Source organism: Pavona decussata, unplaced genomic scaffold, assembly GCF_977016875.1.
Source record: "Pavona decussata unplaced genomic scaffold, jaPavDecu1.1 SCAFFOLD_248, whole genome shotgun sequence".
Classification (NCBI taxonomy): Eukaryota; Metazoa; Cnidaria; class Anthozoa; order Scleractinia; family Agariciidae; genus Pavona; species Pavona decussata.
Window position 1 is genome coordinate 307,201 of NW_028145652.1, and position 18,652 is coordinate 325,852.

The window sequence follows — 18,652 nt, forward strand, 5'->3', positions numbered from 1 at the left end:
CCCAAGTTTCTTGGTATCATACGGATAGACCTTATGTACAGTAACAAAATGAGGTTACGTTCTAACTCGGCTTTCTCATACTTGAAACATGGCGATTAGGTTTGTAAGGAAATGAATGGAACAAAAATTACATTTGAGTTTAAAATAATTTCTGCTGTGCCCGTAACAGTTTCCAGGTCAAAATCTCTTATTAGAAAAAAAAAAAAATCTGTAATCTCCTTTAAAAATACCATATCTATACCAGGTCCCAGTTGTTCAAAGAGTGGATAACTTTATCTAGCGGATAAGTCGCTATCCAGCGGATAAACTGCATTGGTTGGAGTACATTTTATCCGCTGGATAGAGATTTATCCACTGGATATAGATAGAGCTATCCACTCTTTGAACAACCAGGCCCAGACCGTTAAAGTGCTACTACGACAAAAATCGTTTGTTTTCTCAGTGATGTGAAGGAACAGACGTCACATTCTGCTCGGCGCCAACCCTCCGTGTGGTTCACGAACATATTTAATTGAGTAATGGCGGTAAACCGAATGCGGAAATTACGCTTGAAATAATCGAGCTTCCCGTTGGAATTACAACTTCAAGTTTGGCATGGCTAATACTTTCGAATGCTGAAGATAAAAGGAAAGGTAAAATTTTGACCACTGTGGCACTTTAACACCATCCTTATTTTTTGGGCGGGGTGGGGGGGAGGGTGGGATGATTTTAGCTCTCCTCTAGCTCTCTTTATCCTTCTATAACATGTGGAAAAGTCTTCCACTGTAGACGACCACGTTTCCCAGATATTGATTGTTTGCACTCAATGCAATTCATTGACATCGTCTCTCACAGCGATTTTCAGGTAGGTTGAAAATGACTTAAAGCACCCATTTTGGAGATGAAAACACAGGGATATAAAACTACAAATGAAGATACCTTTAACCGTGAACAAACGGAAATGAGCTAATGGTAGCTCGATTTACACCAGCAGAAAACGTACTCATTCACAGCATTTGTCCCCCTCCATCCAGCATGTTGGCTATCAAAAAAAGCTCAGAAGCTAGGCTTTAAACTTCCGTTGAGAACTGGAAAAGTGGGTAAAAAGACAAGTTGGTGAGCGCTCTAAAGATTGAGTATTTTTTTAATTCTGGTGTGAGATTTTGAAAATTTTAGATCACGTTCGATAATAATAATGCCAGACTTTCCAAGGGCTTTATGATCACAATCAAGTTAAAAAAAATGTTTCATTAACCATTAAGCATAATCTAAATTACGCGAGAAAAGAATGTATTGCTGAAGCTAAAAGTGTAATGAATAATTAGTCAGAAAGTCATACATATTTTGTCTTTCCCGGCCATGTGATTCTTTTCGCGTCGTATTGTGACCCCATTTAAATTTCTTTTGAGATGAGTCTTGAAAGAAACGGCCGACGAAAGACAGCAAAGCCTTGCATTATCGCAGTGAGGACGGATGTCTCCCTTTTGGCTACCATGCTAGGTTCTCTGTTCTCTGCCCAGGTTCAAATGTCATCGATTTGTGGCCATAATCGGGAAGTAGAAAACATATTTTTTTCTCCGCCAATTTTGAACTTTTTTTAACGCTTATAATATTTGAGTAAATGGCACTAGAGATGATTACTATTTTGTAAGTTTATTTTGGGACAAGTTGGGGTGGTACTTCAGTGCTCACTAAATTTGATGTTATCAGGTCAACTTAATTTTGGTAGGCTTTTTCAGAAAATAGAATACACCTGTTTCTATGAACAAATATCAAGTTTCCTTGATCCATTAATGGTGTTCAGGATGTTATTTTTTATATATATATTTTTTATTACCTTTTGGTCAATTTTGGTGGTTTTCTGACGTTTGTTGGAAAATCCAGTGGTCTGAGATGGTGGATGGGAGGTGATTAGGGTTTGGAAATTATGACGTAATATACACTTCATATGACGATACCAGAGTAAAAATATTGTCTTCACCCCCAGATGGCCAGGCCTCTCATTAGACTCACCAGACTGTGTGAAGAGCTAATACCGGTAATAAGGGGCGTGAAATAGTAATACTGTACACGCACACATGCACACAAGAAACGGTTTAGATTAATACTGCTTCATATGTTGCTCGCTTTCAATATATTTCTTTAATTGCTGCTTATGCTTCAGAAATGATATGTATAACATTTTTTGAAGTTCTGTGTTATATGTGCAACGTTCTTAAATGTATCCCTATCGGGGAATAATTAGGGACAGATTTTGTCCGCACCAATTTCAACGTTTCTAACCATTTTAATAGGGAGCTTTAGCTGCAACGACGACTTCGACATTCAATGAGAACGCAAAAAAACCATTAGGTTTAATAACTACAACAACAACTCTACACGCCCATTACAAGTCTTGGTGCATTCCCGTGCCGTTAATGCATAACTAAGACGTAAAATGTTTTGATAGGGCATCAAATTAAAGTTCATGACATTGTGTGGTAGGTTCACTGCATTTGACAACAACGACAAAAAATAACTTTCTTTAAGTAACATAAATCTTGTAATTGATGTTGGTTTTCTTTATGTTGGCTTTGATTGCCCTTTGCTTAATTTTCGTGGATTTCTGAAGTTGTTGGGAGAAACTAGACCTCTAAGACGGCGGATTGAAGATGGCTAAGGTGCGCAAATTATGACGTAATACTCATTTCGTAAGACTTCATCAAATCCTTGCGGAGGTCAAAGGAAAAATCTTTCTTTACCTCCAGTACGTTGGGCCAGTCATCAGGAATTCAACTATATGAAAAGCTTAAACCGAGGTTTGAATGGTCTTTTAATATACTAAAATTAAAAATTAAGGCGATTCTATTGAATTTAATTGTGACTTTTACTTTGCAAAATTGCTTGGGTCATGGGAGTGCACTTTACGACAGAAAAATTAGTCGTCGCGATGAACACTTCTTTACCCATTACTCACGGGGGTAAAAAAGCGATACTGAGAACACGCATGCAAGAAATGGTTTAGGTCAATACTGTTTCATAGTGTGCCTCCTTGTCAACAAAATCTCTTGAATTCTGCTTACGATTCCTACATTGTATGAAAAACATTTTTTGAAGTTCTGCATTATCTGTGTCATTCCTATTATCATCAGAGTTAGCAATTACTGGTCATAGCGACTCATTTTCAAGGTAAATATTGCAAGCAATTATGGGATAACTTGAGTGGATTGCAACTCTTTCGCGGTCAGGGTGCCTTTTTAATCTTTATTGCAGTATTTGAAATAGTAGTCAAGTAGTGTAAAGTTTATAAAGAATTTACGAACACACTGGTTTCAAGCTAATCACCTTGCACCTGACTATTCATTTCTCGTTTAGGCCTCGGTTTGATTTCTGTTGACTCCTTATTGACTTTCTAATCCAAAGAAAGCCTCCAAGAATAATGTCAAATGAGGGGCATAAAATACGTTTTATACATCATATAATATTTCTTTGTTTTGAGAAATAAATAAAACTGAAAGGAGATAATTGCACAACAGTTTATTTGGTATTTTAAGGTCAAAATAAACTAATATACTTCTAACATCGATTACAGCCAATAGTATTTGAACAGATTTCGCCTGTCTTTGGAGCTGTCTGTTAAGAATAAGGTGCCCAAATCTGACGAGGCCAAATATTTTGTACTTCCCAGTCCGGGCTTTTGACTGATGACTTTATACCGCCTGGATATCCACATCTCCTGGAACAAGTTTGACGTACCGTTAATGCAGCTGGCACCTGCCTGCAGTTTCTGAAAGACAGATATACACTAGAATTGAAATAGGTTAACCACTACATGACTTTAAATTAGAAAACCACAGGTTCTGCACATGCGCTCTACGCTGTGAAAAGTTTCTTTGTTGTTCTCTTCGAAACAACAACCCCGAAGAAATGTCAAAATTTCAACGTTTTGTGGAGAAAGAAAGTGAACACATCGCTGATCAGTTTACAGTATCTCTCCCTGCATTAGAGAGTCGCTTGTGCAACTTTAGCTTTTGCAAACTTTGACCTCATTGCACCAACAAAATGTGTTGGAAAAATGTTTTTTTGTTGGCGTCGTCGTTGTAATACCAGGTGATCTGGTGACGTAACTCAGGGGACTGGGAAGAGGAATTTTAAACTAAACAACGCTTTTAATATTCGTTCTAACGCCATGAAACGTCAGGACATTTTTAATTCATAAATTTATCAAGGATAATTTTATGGCAGCTAATTAATGACAGGTAGTTTTTTTTTCTGAATGGAACATCATTTTTGAAAGTAAAGAAAAATTATTTTTCTCACTTCAAGTTTTGTGTTTTATCTCATATTGGGGTTCTTTTATTGCTTTTGATTACTATTTCAATTTCGCCTCTTTCCTGAAGTTTTGGGAAAAACAAGAAATTCAAGGAGGCGATGCAAGATGGCCGCCATTTGGCAATCGTGACGTTATTATCTCGTCATACGACGTCACCACTTTGCTTTGGGGACCTTAAAGGAAACATGTCCTTATCGTACCTTCTATCATTGCAAAGTTATGGAGGGGTCACCGAAATCTGTCCCGTAACCCCCCTACCCCCGCCTCCCGCTCATGATAGCGTTAAAGGTGGATGACAGAGCAAGGAAATCAAGTTTCTTAACAACGCTATATTTACCAGTCAGGTGGTGGTGGGGGCCGTATTTTGTATTTCGCATGAAATTTGGAAACCTGGGTTATAAGAATTTTTAATTCTTGAAAGCTTCAGTTTTCCAAAGAGACCATTCTGTACTGTTTGGAAGACTTTGACTTCGCTAGTGATGAAATTATTCGCCTTAGAAATAATTTTAAACTCACCTCAAAAACTATGGTCGTGGCGTCAATAACTTTTAAAGAATAATTGCCTTGATTGTAAGGTATCTCAAAGCATACCAAACTATTCGACTTAATCCTGGTTAATCCTTAAAAAAAACACAAATATATATCAAACACGGAATGTTAAGCACAAGAAGCTCCCAATTGGCGTGATAACTCCTGTGTCTTCATGATTTTGCAGCTACGTAAGGTCGGGACATAGGCCAAATTTCTGCGGTAGATGTTTACTCCTAGGCCTTCTGAAGTATTATGTTTGAAACAGGGGGGAAGGGAGGAGGGGGAAGTTTAGTGTTGGCTGTCGTTCTGCAGAAAATTTCGCAGCAGTGGAACGCACATTTCGTTTTCTGAGGCGAACAGATCTCGATTAAAATGCGAAGTACTTTTGAGCGTTCGCTTGGCTTAGGCGTACAGGTACCGAGACTCTGAATTGCATTTTCAAGTTTTCTTTACTTGATTTGATGTTCTTCTACTATTGCAACATTAGCTACTCGACTAACGACTAACAACTCGTCTGTCAACTATCAACTGACCACTAACAACTAACTACCAGCTCCAACGTTCGCAATATTACACTCTAATTCGTAGACATATTTTGAATTAATTGATCGTGGGAACTTTCAAAACACAAAATCTTTAAACATATTATCATACGGGGTTGACCATATTTTTGTTTTAACATTGCGTACGCAGCCCAGAACAATCAATTCAAAATTGTCTAGAAATGACAAGCGCGCAATAGCCTATTAACAGCCATACCAAGAACAGGTTGCTCTTTGGTAACACCATGGGCTATAGGAAACATGGGTTTCGACCAAATAAATATGCATTTATTTGAAATAAAGTTGAATTACTCACAGTGAAATAGTCTTTTGTCTTTTCTGGTCGTTTTTCCCCATTTATGTCAAGTAGAATAGCCCTAACAACCCTGCTTTTGATTCAGAACTATACCGCAAGCGTTCGTTAAATCTTGGTAACCGCGCGTCGTACTCCAATCCCGGGCGCGGGCGCTAAGCGCGCGAGTGAGTTAACGCTCGCGCGCTTAGCGGCCGTGCATAAGATTTGAGTAGGACGCTCGGTTAACAAGACTAACGAATGCTTGCGATGTAGTTCTGAATCATAATGACGCGTTGTAAGGGCTATTCTAAAAGAAATAAACGAGGGGAAGCGACCAGTTAAAGACAAACGACTGGAACGTTGAGACTGCTAAGGAAAGTGCTCGAAGCCTGAGGCTGTAGGCCATAGCTTACCTTCGGGATTTCAAACTTTGGCAAGGATTTGCCTCTTGTGGAAGTAGATAACCATAATAAATATAATAAATAATAATTACAGAGGGCGGCGTTACTTGGAACGTGGAGACTGCTAAGGAAAGCGCTCGAAGCCTGAGGCTGTAGGCTACAGTTTGCCTTCGGGATTTCAAGCTTTAGCAAGGATCAGCCTCTTGTGGAAGTACATAATAATAATACTAATACTAATACTAATACTAATACTAATACTAATACTAATACTAATACTACTACTACTACTAATAATAATAATAATAATAATAATAATATTTCTTAAACACTTTACTTACTAGCGTTTTTGTCCTTAGTGTATCGACCGGTGGCAGTAGCTTTACACTGTCCCGTTGTTGGATCACAATCATGAATCCTGACAAGGGTCCCGAAGCCGTGCCCGGAGTGTTGCCGGTAGATAGACTTGAGGCAGACTTTCTTTTTGGTAAGTCCTTGGGATCTAGAGCTGATTTCAGCGCCAAAGATTAAGGCGAAAACCTTTCAGTGCACAAACAGAAGACAGAGTAACTGTACAGTCTACGTAGTTACTTGGGATTCATCGAATACAACAAAATCCACACAATACAGCATGTATCTTTCTAACTTCAAGGTAACAGAGACCTGGCATAAAAGTCTTTCATCGAGATGAAGTGGCTTTGTCCTATTTCATTCAAAAAACCTTTTGCGACTACCTTAGTTTGGTAGTGGCATAAGCAGATATAGTGACCGACTTTACTGTTAAAATAATTACAGTCTTCGCTACGAGAACCACCTTAGAGATACCAAAATCATCAGGACCAGAAGGTGATCCAGAACAAAAAGCACACGAATTTTGGGAGCTGCAGAGAGGGCGTAAAGGAGAGAGCACTCGCATCTGACCAATGTGGTGTAGTTCTTGTTCGATTCCGAGACTCGGGGTTATATGTGGGTTGAGTTTGTTGCTAGTTCTCGTCCTCTCTACGAGAGTTTTCCCTCCGGGTACTCCGGTTTTCTTCTTATGTCGAAAACTGACATTGTTAAATTCCAGTTGCAGCCTGATTCCGAGAGCTACGGGTTTATCAGTCCTAACTCTCTTTAGTGCCACCCTGGTCAAAACAAAGTTAATTTCATTGTTCTTTAAAGAGTGTCCTCCCATAATCCCCTGGCGGCACAAGAAGAACAATTCCTTGTTCCTAATTATATCAACCCTTATGGGTTTCTTCACGCACAAATTCTTAAAGTGCCCCTGGGACGAAAATTTCATTTTCCATCTTTTTGCATTTTCGTGTAGAATATGACCTTGTTACTCATGTTACCAAATTTCAATCCTTTACGGCATTTGGAAGTATTGTTTTTTTTTAGCTTTTTATTCGAGATTTCACGGCCGCCATTACTTGGCATTGTTCCGGAAGTTAAGGCTCAAATGATAGGAAGTGACGTCATTGGCTCAACGCGAAAAATTCCACATGGCTAATTTTCATATGGATTCTACTTCATAAACTGTATTCTGCTGTTGCGAACTAAATAACAGCAGAATACAGTTAATGAAGTAGAATCCGTATGAAAATTAGCCATGTGGAATTTTTCGTGTTGAGCCAATGACGTCACTTCCTGTAATTTGAGCCTTAACTTCCGGAGCAAGGTCAAGTAATGGCGGCCGTAAAATCTCGAATAAAAAGCTAAAAAAAAAAAATACTTCCAATCGCCGTAAAGGATTGAAATTTGGTTACATGAGTAAGAAGGTCATATTCTACACGAAAATGCAAAAAGATGGAAAATGAAATTTTCGTCCCAGGGGCACTTTAAGAGTAACGTCATTAAGCAATAATGCTTATAATAAAAGGGGTTATATCAATAATATGAAAAAAAAAAACCAGCCAGTTCGAGTTTCCTTACTTTATCATGGGCGACAAACTATGCAATTCGAACCAACCGTTATTTCCACTTACAAGTAAGCTAAGGCAGATTTTGTCCATGTTGCAGCTTTACTCAAGCTCTTTGGTCTTGCAATTATTTCGTAACGTGTCTGGATGCAGCAGTGTATGAAAAATGCGAAGAATAACCGTATTTCATGCGTGGCGTATAGGCACTAGTACAGGAATCATGGGTCATACTGAACTGGTAATTATTAAATAGCTTTGGCAGTCTTTTTATTTCGCTTCAACTTTTTGTTAACAAACACGTCAAGCTGCACTGAAACAATTAGTGGCAAGGATGAGGGGAAACGTCTTTCCGTTGCGTTGTTGGTGGTCAATGTCATTGTGGCCATAAGTAAGCAGATAATAATTTTTTAAATAATTATATTGAGGCAGGTAACGTTGCAAACAATAAAAGCAGAATTATCCTTCCCCTTCTAGAGTAGGGCATGACAAGTTTGACGCCAAAATCTAAAGCCCCGTTCACACCAACAAAACATGTTTAATTAAACCGGGTTGGACAAAATGAAATTGGTAACAGAAGGCTGAATCATTGGCTTCGACACAGGAATCAAGTAAACTTTAACTTGTGCATTCATTTGTGCTAAATCTGTAGTCGACAAAAATCTGAAAGCAGCTTTTATCAGGAAAACAATTTTAAACTGTGTTTAACTAAATAGCTTTTAAACGTGTTTAAGCCTTGGTGTGATTAGTTTGCTCAGTTCTTTCCTCGACTTTTTGACTTAATCTGGCAGATTGTCAAAGTGAATGGTCCTGACATAGGTCATTTTCTGCGACATTATCAACCTTTTTGAAAATTAAATGACCTGGTTTATTTTCTAACAACAGTCTCCATCGAAAACCTTAGCTCTTGAGTTCTTGGTTTAGTGTTTTGAAACTCTTAAGTTACTGGGAATTTATCTGAAGGTACGACGCCACAATGTTTTTAGAACAATTTTTAATACTAGTTTAATCGTTGGCTTGGACTGTAGTTAACCTTAGTGCTTGGAAAAGGATTGGTAATGGAAAGACCTATGGTAGTATGAGCACCAAGCGAGGATCATGGTATTTGCAATGGTAAATGCCTCAGCAATTGTGGATCAACATTATCTCTCCAATCAGCAGATCACAGGCCCTCGAGCACAATGGTTCTGGCGTGAAAAGAAAGTATTAAATTGTAGTTTGTCTACCAGTAGATGTTACTGTCATTATTTAGGATCATTTAGAACAACTGTCACATGCACGTAAACGTGAAGATGATCTCAATTTCAAGTATATAGTTTTGTATTTTAAGTTTTTCCATTTCATAGTTTCCTTTGGAATAGCATGATCTGAGAATTTACTGGGTTTGTATTCTGGCGATGCTTAAGACGAGAATGAGATATAAGTATACAAAAGCAGTAGCCTTTATCTCAATTAACTCACTTAATTCACCAGAAGCATACATTGTAACTGACAGATAAATTAATAACACCCTTCCTAAACGGAGAGGAAGATCATCCATGAAACACAAAGAAAAGTGAAGAAAATTGAACTAACCAGTTGCTTTTCAAGGGGCCAGTAATTTTAAAAAACAAAAAAGAAATATTTTAAGCAAATTTCTTGCTTTAGCTATCCTCCTTATAGCACATTGTGACCTTTGATTAATGATATCTTTGGCAAACATAACGATATTTTAAGACCTTACCGTAAAACGTATCGTCCACTTTGAAGGTACCCAGAAGAGTGAATTCTCAGCGTCTTTGTTCACTTCTGGTTTTATTAAATCTAAATCTGCCGTCACCAAGCATAATCTGCTCTTATTTGGTTGGTAATAGCTGACATTTTTGAATTGGGACAGGTTATATTACAAAGATAATGTCAGCCTATTGCCCTAAACTGGTGACAATGACAAAACGTTTTGTTCTTCTGTCACAAAAATGACATTAGCTCAGTTAAGACAAAACAGTTTTGGGGTATTTTCCCTAGGGCCTGAATTATTGGTTGCCGAGATGTGTCTTTTCTTCATCGTGGATATTTTAGCACTGAATAAGAATCAAATCAGCTTTTGTGGGATTATAGGCCCATTGCAATTTTTCGCCAGATTTGTGTAACTCTCGTTGAAGATCATACTAAGGGAGACAAATTGTCAATGGAAAGAGGGTTTTTGTGACTAGAGACCATTATTGTTATTATCGTGGTTTCCTTTATGTTTATGCTCTAAATCTCTCTTGACCGCAACTGCATAAGTTTGATATCCTCATTTATCCCATGCTATAGAGAATACAGCCAATCAGAAAGCTAGAAACCCGTTGTACATTCCGCGTATGCAACGGGTAGTATTCCACGAAAAAATCCCTGCGTTCCTCGCGGTCTACAAATTTTTCCCACCAAAAGATCGATTGAAGAGCCTGCGACAGGTAAAAATTTTCATTCAGAAAAAAATGCTGTTAACAACTAAAACATAAAAGAAGAATATCCCAGTTTTGACGTTAATTTTGAATTCCTGGAACCAGACGTCGAATAGGAAAGTTAATTCAATAAGTGGCTTGGGATAAATTAGTTATGCAGTGCTTTCTCCTAGAAATGTTATGTTCATATTGACATTACAAGGTAAAAATTAGGTGAAGTCCAGCTAGCGAGGCTATATCTTTCGTCTAAGAATCATTTTTGGGACTAAACGACAATTTTTCGCTGGATTCAAAAGCAGGGTAGCATATTTAAGGGGGAGGGGAAGAAGGGGGGGGGGGGGGGGGGAAGCCCATAGAGAATGGGTCTCGGAGGCAATTTCTAGGCGGGCAGCGTGAAATTATCCTTGCATGTAACTGTGCTCAAGACCAACGACTTTGTTTTTATGTTGTGTAAAATTCCAGTGTCAAGTGTTCGGGACTTGAGTGATAACGCGTCAGCTTGATGTTTAATCACCCATTCGTGTATATATAGCTTGCCAGGGTTTGGATCTAACTGAGACTTTGATAAAAGTATTGCTTTATCCCTTTTTGTGTTTTGTGGTCTGAATCGGACGCCAGCGTTTCCATTGAACCAAAGGTACAATTCCAACGCGTTAGGTATGGATCGTCTATAAAGAGGTAAACGACGCTGTCTGGGTTTAAGGTCTAACTTTGAGCTGTAGAGACATAAATTTTAGAGCTTGTCAAGGGTTGGATCTAAATGAGACTTTGAGAAAAATAGGGCTTTATCCCTTTTTGTATTTTGTGGTCTGAATCAGGAGTCAGCGTTTCAGTTAGACCACACGTACAATTCCAACACAAAGGATACTATTCTTATATTTGCTCTTCCTGGAACTTGTCTTCTAATAAAAAAGCTAAGTTCAAACCTCGAAACTGACTATCATGTTTTAGTCTAAGAATGTCTCCAGTTTTCGTGAGTTATCTTTCCTCGGGGTAAACATACTGGCTTAACGAAAAAAAAAAAAAAAGGTTCGCCCAAACCACCAGACGTTCCTGGAAAAGCGTGTGTCAATAGAGTTCATAACAATTATGCTTTTGCGAACGTTAGAAATTAGCATACGAGAAAAACACCTTATACTAATGAGAAGTATTTTATCAGCTGATAAAACACTGCATACTAATGAGGAGGAGGTTTTATTATCGATATAAAGTCACTGCATGTGATGTATTATCGTCCATCAATTTATAGGTCAATGGGCTTAGAATGAGTTTTTGAATAACATTTTATTTGTTTATAGTGCAAAACATGAAATAAATGAAACAAAAACGAAATAAGAGCATGACAGCGGTTTATTTAGTAATTATAAGGCAAGTTACATACACTGATGCTGCAGATTTGTCTATACCTTCGAATAAAAACAGGAATTTAATAAAACTGGAATGTCCTTACTTTTAAATTACTTACACTATAAATTACCCTAATTATTCAGATGAAAAACCATTTTTCAGCGGACGCTTTCTTTCTTATAAATACGCTACAGATCACTTAAAAAAGCATAAAGCGTCCAACTTCGATGACATTGAATAAAAACCGCTTACTAACCGAGTTCGAGGTCCGTACGTTACTGTAAGCTACTGACCGAGTTTTTTCCCGTTGATTTATGGCCTAAGCGTGAAGGGCCGCTTTTCAACGGGAAAAAAAAAAACGACGATCCATAACGTACACTACGGACCGAGCAAACGAGGGTAGTAAGATATTTATTATATCTCTAAGGTTAATCTTGGTTAATCGAGGTTAAATTTAGCGGGCCGTATGTAGTGAAGTACGGCCCCCAAAATTGACCAATCACACCGCCCGTACTAACTGAGAGAAATAATAAATACAGATTATGTTTCGACGGCAGCTTTACTCTGGGTTCTATTGTGGCATCGGGATGTTCTCGAACAAATTTCGCCTGTCAGTGTGGTTAGTTAGAAACAAGGCGCCGGAAACTGAAGTGACTGCAGCCAGATATTTTGCACTTGGTGGCAATCCGGGCTTTCGACTTCTCAACTGAATATTTCCAGAAGCGTGCTTCAGCTCGAATAGGTTTGAATCACTCGTTGTGCAGTTAACGCCTGCCTGCAGTTTCTGAAACAAAAGAAATTCATTTGGAGTTGATAAACCGCTTTGTAAAATGCTTACCACAGGATATTGAATAAGTGAAAAGGATATTGCAGTTTTCACTGATTTAGCCTTATTTGCTCCAGTACCAAAGAAGTTTGTCAAGCGTCAATGGAACTGATTCAACAATTCGCGTTTTTCGTGTTTCATGAACACTAAATATAAATAATTGAGGTGCGAGCTGCCTCATTTGGAATAAATGTTCAGTGTTTGAAGAAAACGCGAACATTGGGGGATAAAAGCGTTGCCTACTGCGCATGCGGGGCCCGACGAGCACTGTGTTTTGGCATTTCGCTAGCAAGTCCTACCAGTAACTAGCCGCGTATCGTGTGAATAGCACGGGGACAGGTGCTTATCCCCGTATTTTAATGAAGTGCAACTTGTAAATTAGTATCGACGCAGGTTCGATCTTTGCTACCACATTGGAATTAAGTCGACTCTTTGTCGAACCTATTTTTAATAAATTCGACGCGACTTAGATTCGACGTTTGCCCCAAGCCTTACCCTCAGTTTAAAGTTTTATTTTTTAAACAATGTTTTATTTGCGAAACAGACGACAAGAACACAAACTATCCACGCTAAACAACAGCAACGAAATAAAAAAAAAGTAACAAGAATAATAATAAAGTACTAACAAGAAAAGAAGTACACTACATTGCTTAACAATTACAAACTGAAATAACATGTAAAGGAAATTTACAACTAACAAAGATAATATAGAATATTAAGACAGTAAGCAGATTTAAAGTAGAACAGCCAGAGTGCCAAAGTGGTTTTTTTACAATTGCGATTTCTTTGTGTTTCGAGTTTTCCATGCATAATGAAAAGGTAGTTTTGAAGATCTAAATCGTCTCCGCGAAGGCTTGTGCAGAAATATAATTTTTAGCAATTAGTAAACAATGATTTAGTATCCGCCAATGCCTTGTCCTTTCATGCCAGCCATAAAGTATGTGACTAGGATTTAAAATGAAATTTTCATTTGTTTTTGTGTTCCACCAAACTAAGAAGGACGTCCAAAAACTGACTGCGGACGCACAGTTAATTCAGCAAGTGGTTTAGCGTTTGCTATTTGTCATTACATAAATTACAGGTTGCGTTGTCTATAAGGCCATCGAGAAAAAGTGTAGCGCGGGTGGGAATCACGTTGTGAATTACTTTGTATTGGAACATTGTTGTTTTGACTTCGTTTGTAATTGTAAATGGCAGTAGATGGACATTTTGGATGGAGTTACTTGTTAAACCGTGACAAAGTATTGTATTTTCGGCAGTTGGAGGAACGAAAACGGTTTTCAGAAGGGCGGAGTAAATGAATCTGGTAGTTAAGGGGTTGGGAGAGGTGTTATTTTCAACTGCTTGTGCGGGAACAGGGTTTTCAAGGTTCGTGTTCCACTTTACAGGAATTGCGTTAATTAGGCCTTAGTACTGAGTGTACTGAGTGAGGGGTACATTCAGATTAAGTTTAGATAGAAACTCCTGCCAATTCAAAAAACCGTTTTGTCCGTTTAATAAATCGTCAATCTTAGAGATGCCGACGTCAAAACAATGTTTATAGAACACTGTTTTTTTGGCTATCAGAATGTTCTTATTATTCCAGAGGATTTCATCTTTATGGCGAGACTTAAAATCATAGCCTGTGGAGTTTTTAAACTCAGACCAATAGTTAAAAATCTTTTCATAAAATATTGGAATGTTTCCATGGGCAAGCGTATTGGTTGCGAAGTTGCATTTTGTTAGGAAGGCAAGAATACCATGTTTATGCATGATGTGGTTCGGAATAATTTTCCAGGAAGCCTGAGAGTCGTCTTGAATTCTTTTGATCCACGCTAGTTTGAGTGCTTTCTTTCCATGATTTTGAAATCACACATTTTCAAACCCCCATCTTTTATTCTCCAATTGTAGTATTATTTTTTATTTTAGGGGGCTAACCTTCCCAAATAAAGTTGAAAGTTATTTTATTGATTTCCTGAATGTAGTGGTCAGGGATAGCCAACACGGACGCCGAGTAAATTAACTTTGATAGGCCAAGTGTTTTGACCATGTTGATCGGCCTACCATAAAGCGTAAGATTTCTTTGTTTCCAGATTTTGAGCGTTTTTTCTTGGATTCTTATCTTTTCGCCAAAATTTTTTTTTTTTTGTTATTTTCGCCAAAATTTAACCAATCAGCGCTTTCTTGGTTGTGGGAAAAGAAAACGCCAAGAGCACTGATAGCTTCTTTTGGCCACTTAAAACCGAAGGGAGTGTCTGTTCGTTCTTTCCACTGACCCAATCACATGGCTTCTGTTTTAGTAGCATTGATTTCTAGACCAGAACAAGCGTGGAAATCACTTAAAAGATTTAGTAGGCTCGTCACAGAGTCAAGGTAGTGAACAAAAACCGTGGTATCATCGGCATATTGACTTATTTTTAGTTTATACTTATTGACTTGAATACCTTTGATTGTGGTATATTTTTAACAGCTCGAGAAAAGAGTTCTACCACCAAGAACAAAAAGGACGCCGGAAAGCGGGCAGCCTTGTCTGAGGCCTCGGTGGAGTGAGAAAAAATAAGATGCCTACCCGTTATTCATGACACAACTAGTGACATTGCTATAAAAAACCTTGATGCAATATTGAACATCCGCTAGCTCCATTCAATGGAATCAAATGCTTTTTTAAAGTCAAGAAATAGTGCGATGCCTTTTTGATTTAGCCTGTCAGTGTAACATATTATAGCGTTTATAAGCCTTATATTTTCGCCTATGTAGCGAGATTTCACATATCCAGTTTGGTCGGGGGTAATTAAAATTGGTTTATTTTTTTCAATTCTATTGGCAACGACTTTGGTATGGATCTTATAGTCAATGTTTAGAAGTGAAATGGATCTTAAGTTTTCAAGAATGGTTTTATCTTTACCTTTCTTTGGTATAAGAGAGATTATGCCACGCCTTCGGCTTATGGATATCGTACCATGTTGGAAAGCATAGTTGTAGCTGGCTAGCAAATCGTGGCAAATGTCCGGCCAAAAGAAACGGTAAAATTCAGCTGGAAGACCATCAGTACCTGGGGTTTTATTAACTCTTTAAGCGCGTTTGCGCATTCGAACTTGTTTATTAACCCTTCGCAAGACTTCATTTTTTCTTCGGTTAGTGTGGTAACATTTTCTGGATTGAAAAATGGTGAATTTTCAAAGTTTTTGGAGATGATATTGGAAGAGCGATATGGTGATTCGTAGAAATTCTTTTGTTCTTCTAAGATTTCGAATTGATCTTCTATATGTAGGAGTCTTCACCTACTTTGATTTTGGTTATTGTTTTATTATCATGATTGCGTTTTCTAACTAAAGAAATACTTTGTGTTTCTTTCTCCTTTTTCGTGCCGTTGTGCTTTGCATCTTAAAATAGATCCTTTGGTTTTTATTAGTGTGGTTTTTCTAAGACGTGCTCTAGCCAGTTGAAGCTCTAGTATGGCAGTTTTGTCATGCGGGTTTTTTTTTAAGCATTTGCTTGAAGATCGTTTACCTTTTTGTATAAAGATTTCTCCTCGTCTCGATATTTTTTTGCTTTATGTTTTGCATTTTTATGAGATCCCATTTTAAAACTAAATCACGAATCTCTTTGTACTTGGTAAGTTCATTTTTAAAGCAGTTACATCACAGGCGTCCCAAGCTCACGTTTAGAGAAAGCGAAAAATTAATTATCTATTTATTCATATATGCGTCACGGCTACGTGAGTTGGAACGTGACCTTTCATCTTACGCGGTGTTAGGTTACATGAGAACCGTTGAGAATTTGAGCGCTTTATAAGACGTTGTATGGGGAATAAAATATCAGTCATTTAGAACGCTAAATACATCAAAATATCCTCATTTTTTACGTAAGATGATTAAAACAAACTCACCTCTTGTGTGTCCGTTGTGCTTTTGCGTTATTTTCGCTGTTTTGGGCTTTTTATGCCACCACTGTTAGCGTTCTAAATGACTGATATTTTATTCCCCATACAACGTCTTATAAAGCGCTCAAATTCTCAACGGTTCTCATGTAACCTAACACCGCGTAAGATGAAAGGTCACGTTCCAACTCACACAGCCGTGACGCATATATGAATAAATAGGTAATTAATTTTTCGCTTTCTCTAAACGTGAGCTTGGGACGCCTGTGGTTACATATGTTTCGTCTCTGAGTAGGGTTAAATACTTGAACTACCCAAAGAAGTTCCCATTTGGATGGATGACCGAGCAAAGAATAGCGAAACTTAGTTTCGTTCCAAGCTTAATGAAGAACTTCCAAGGTTTTGAAGAACTTAATTACCAGCTAATGTATATGTGTGAGTAGTGAGTAGGAGTCCGCTATTTTTTGTTTGGCAGGGGAGGCTTTCCTTAGTCATGATTTTGATAGTATTTCTTCAAGGTTAAACACAATTTTTCCTTGCCCTTTTGGGGCCACTGTTTCTACAAGATAGATACACTAATTTAAATAAATAGCTTACTTACCTCAAAAACTATTTTGTTGTCGTTATCAACTTTCAAAGAGTATATGGCTTGATTGTGAGTTATCTCAAAGCACGCCACATTAGAGAGTCCCGGCGCTTTTAGTTCACACATGGTCAAAGCTTCAAGACAACAGAAACAGGACGTTATATATGGAATTTTTCGCCAATTGAACCCACAATGCTTAGCCCTCAATCATCTCATAATACTTGAAAAGTATTTCCTCTACGTTAATGCGCTAAATACCGAAAAATCATCACTTATTGATTTCAAAGGATTAGTGCAGGATAAGATAGAACTAGAAAAATAAATAGCGGTCACCTAGGGCCAACATCAACTTTTCTTTGCTAAATGGCAGAATTTTGCACACTCCCAAAAATGTTTATCTGTAAGCAGAAACAAAGAAATTATCCCCCAGTGCAATAAAACTGTCGATAAGTGCATCTTGTCAGAGACAGAGTAGGCCGGTATGAATTGAAACTTGAAAAATGTTAGGCTAATGTTTTTCAAGTTCTCGCATTTTTGTTTCCAAAATGCGCTAGCACAGATCACGAGTTATTCCTTTCAAGAATTGAGTTGATTTCTTTCCTCTCGTCATTGTAGAGTTATATTTGGCAGCTGATTGAATGTCTTATTTCATCGCTTTTAACAAAAGATACCAAAAACCCCATGATACTTCCCCTTTAAGTAATATCACTGTTAATAATTTTATGTCAGTATTGTAATGTAATATTGCAATTATTCTTATTGAAAGAAAACAAAATAAAGATGATTAAAAATAAGAAAAGAAACAATTTGTTGTATTAAGAAAGGCAAGAAAACCGGAAAGAGAGAAAAGACTTGCCCAACGCTCAAACTTATAAGCTTAATATGAAGTGAAAACGACCGTTTGTTATCATCGATGATAATAATTAATTTTAAATGGCGCCTTTCACCCCTTCTGTTTATTTATTTAGTAGTATTTACTAGTTTTCGTTTTCCTTTATTTTTAAGCTTGTTCAATCTATGTAGCTCATGAGATTTATAAAATTGATACAAGTTATTGTAGTAATTCCATAAATTGATCCTGTGCAAAAGGGAATGCGCAAAGGCATTTTATCTGTCCTTGTTTTAACACACAATCTTACTACCTTTTATTCCTTTATGAAGCCTAACATTAGTGACAATAAATTGAAACTCTTTGAAATTTGAAATGGCAATCTCATCTCTTTTTTATTTAAATGGTACTGAACTCATATACTATCAACAAAGTCCACAGCTCAAGCCACCTTGTGCACCGTAGTAAACAACATTATGGAAAAAAAAAACGCTGCATAACTCATAGTGTATTCCACATTTTAGCAAAATAATCAAGAGATTGTCCAATTGGTATCATTGAACTTTCTGACGCAATATAGGAAGCGCAACAAGGAATGACTTAAGTGAAAAACAACTTATACGAATTCAACGAATTATAATAAAAATTAGTCTGACTTTAGTTTGTCACTCACCAGCGTTTATGTCAATTTTGCTCGTACTAGTGGCTGAAGCTTTACAATGCCACGTCGTTTGATTGCAGTCATGAATTCTGACAAGGTTTCCATTGCTCCCGTCCTTTTCTCTCCGGACCACATTCTGAAGATTGTATCTTTTTCCTCT

General features: G+C 37.6%; 2 protein-coding genes across 2 annotated transcripts; both read right to left on the bottom strand.

The window, feature by feature from the left end:
• Positions 1-3,480: 3,480 nt before the first annotated feature.
• LOC146457090 (uncharacterized) lies at positions 3,481-10,002 on the bottom strand. Its single transcript, XM_085092383.1, has 5 exons — positions 9,941-10,002; positions 9,682-9,811; positions 6,399-6,597; positions 4,808-4,911; positions 3,481-3,745 (listed from the first exon to the last, which is right to left on the bottom strand). The coding sequence occupies exons 1-5, from the start codon at positions 10,000-10,002 to the stop codon at positions 3,545-3,547; spliced, it is 696 nt and encodes a 231-aa protein (XP_084948509.1). The 3' UTR covers positions 3,481-3,544.
• A 2,028-nt stretch (positions 10,003-12,030) lies between these two features.
• LOC146457091 (uncharacterized) lies at positions 12,031-17,128 on the bottom strand. The gene is made up of 2 exons (XM_085092384.1): positions 17,018-17,128; positions 12,031-12,515 (listed from the first exon to the last, which is right to left on the bottom strand). Exons 1-2 carry the CDS (start codon positions 17,126-17,128, stop codon positions 12,303-12,305), a joined length of 324 nt encoding a protein of 107 aa, XP_084948510.1. The 3' UTR covers positions 12,031-12,302.
• Positions 17,129-18,652: the final 1,524 nt, after the last annotated feature.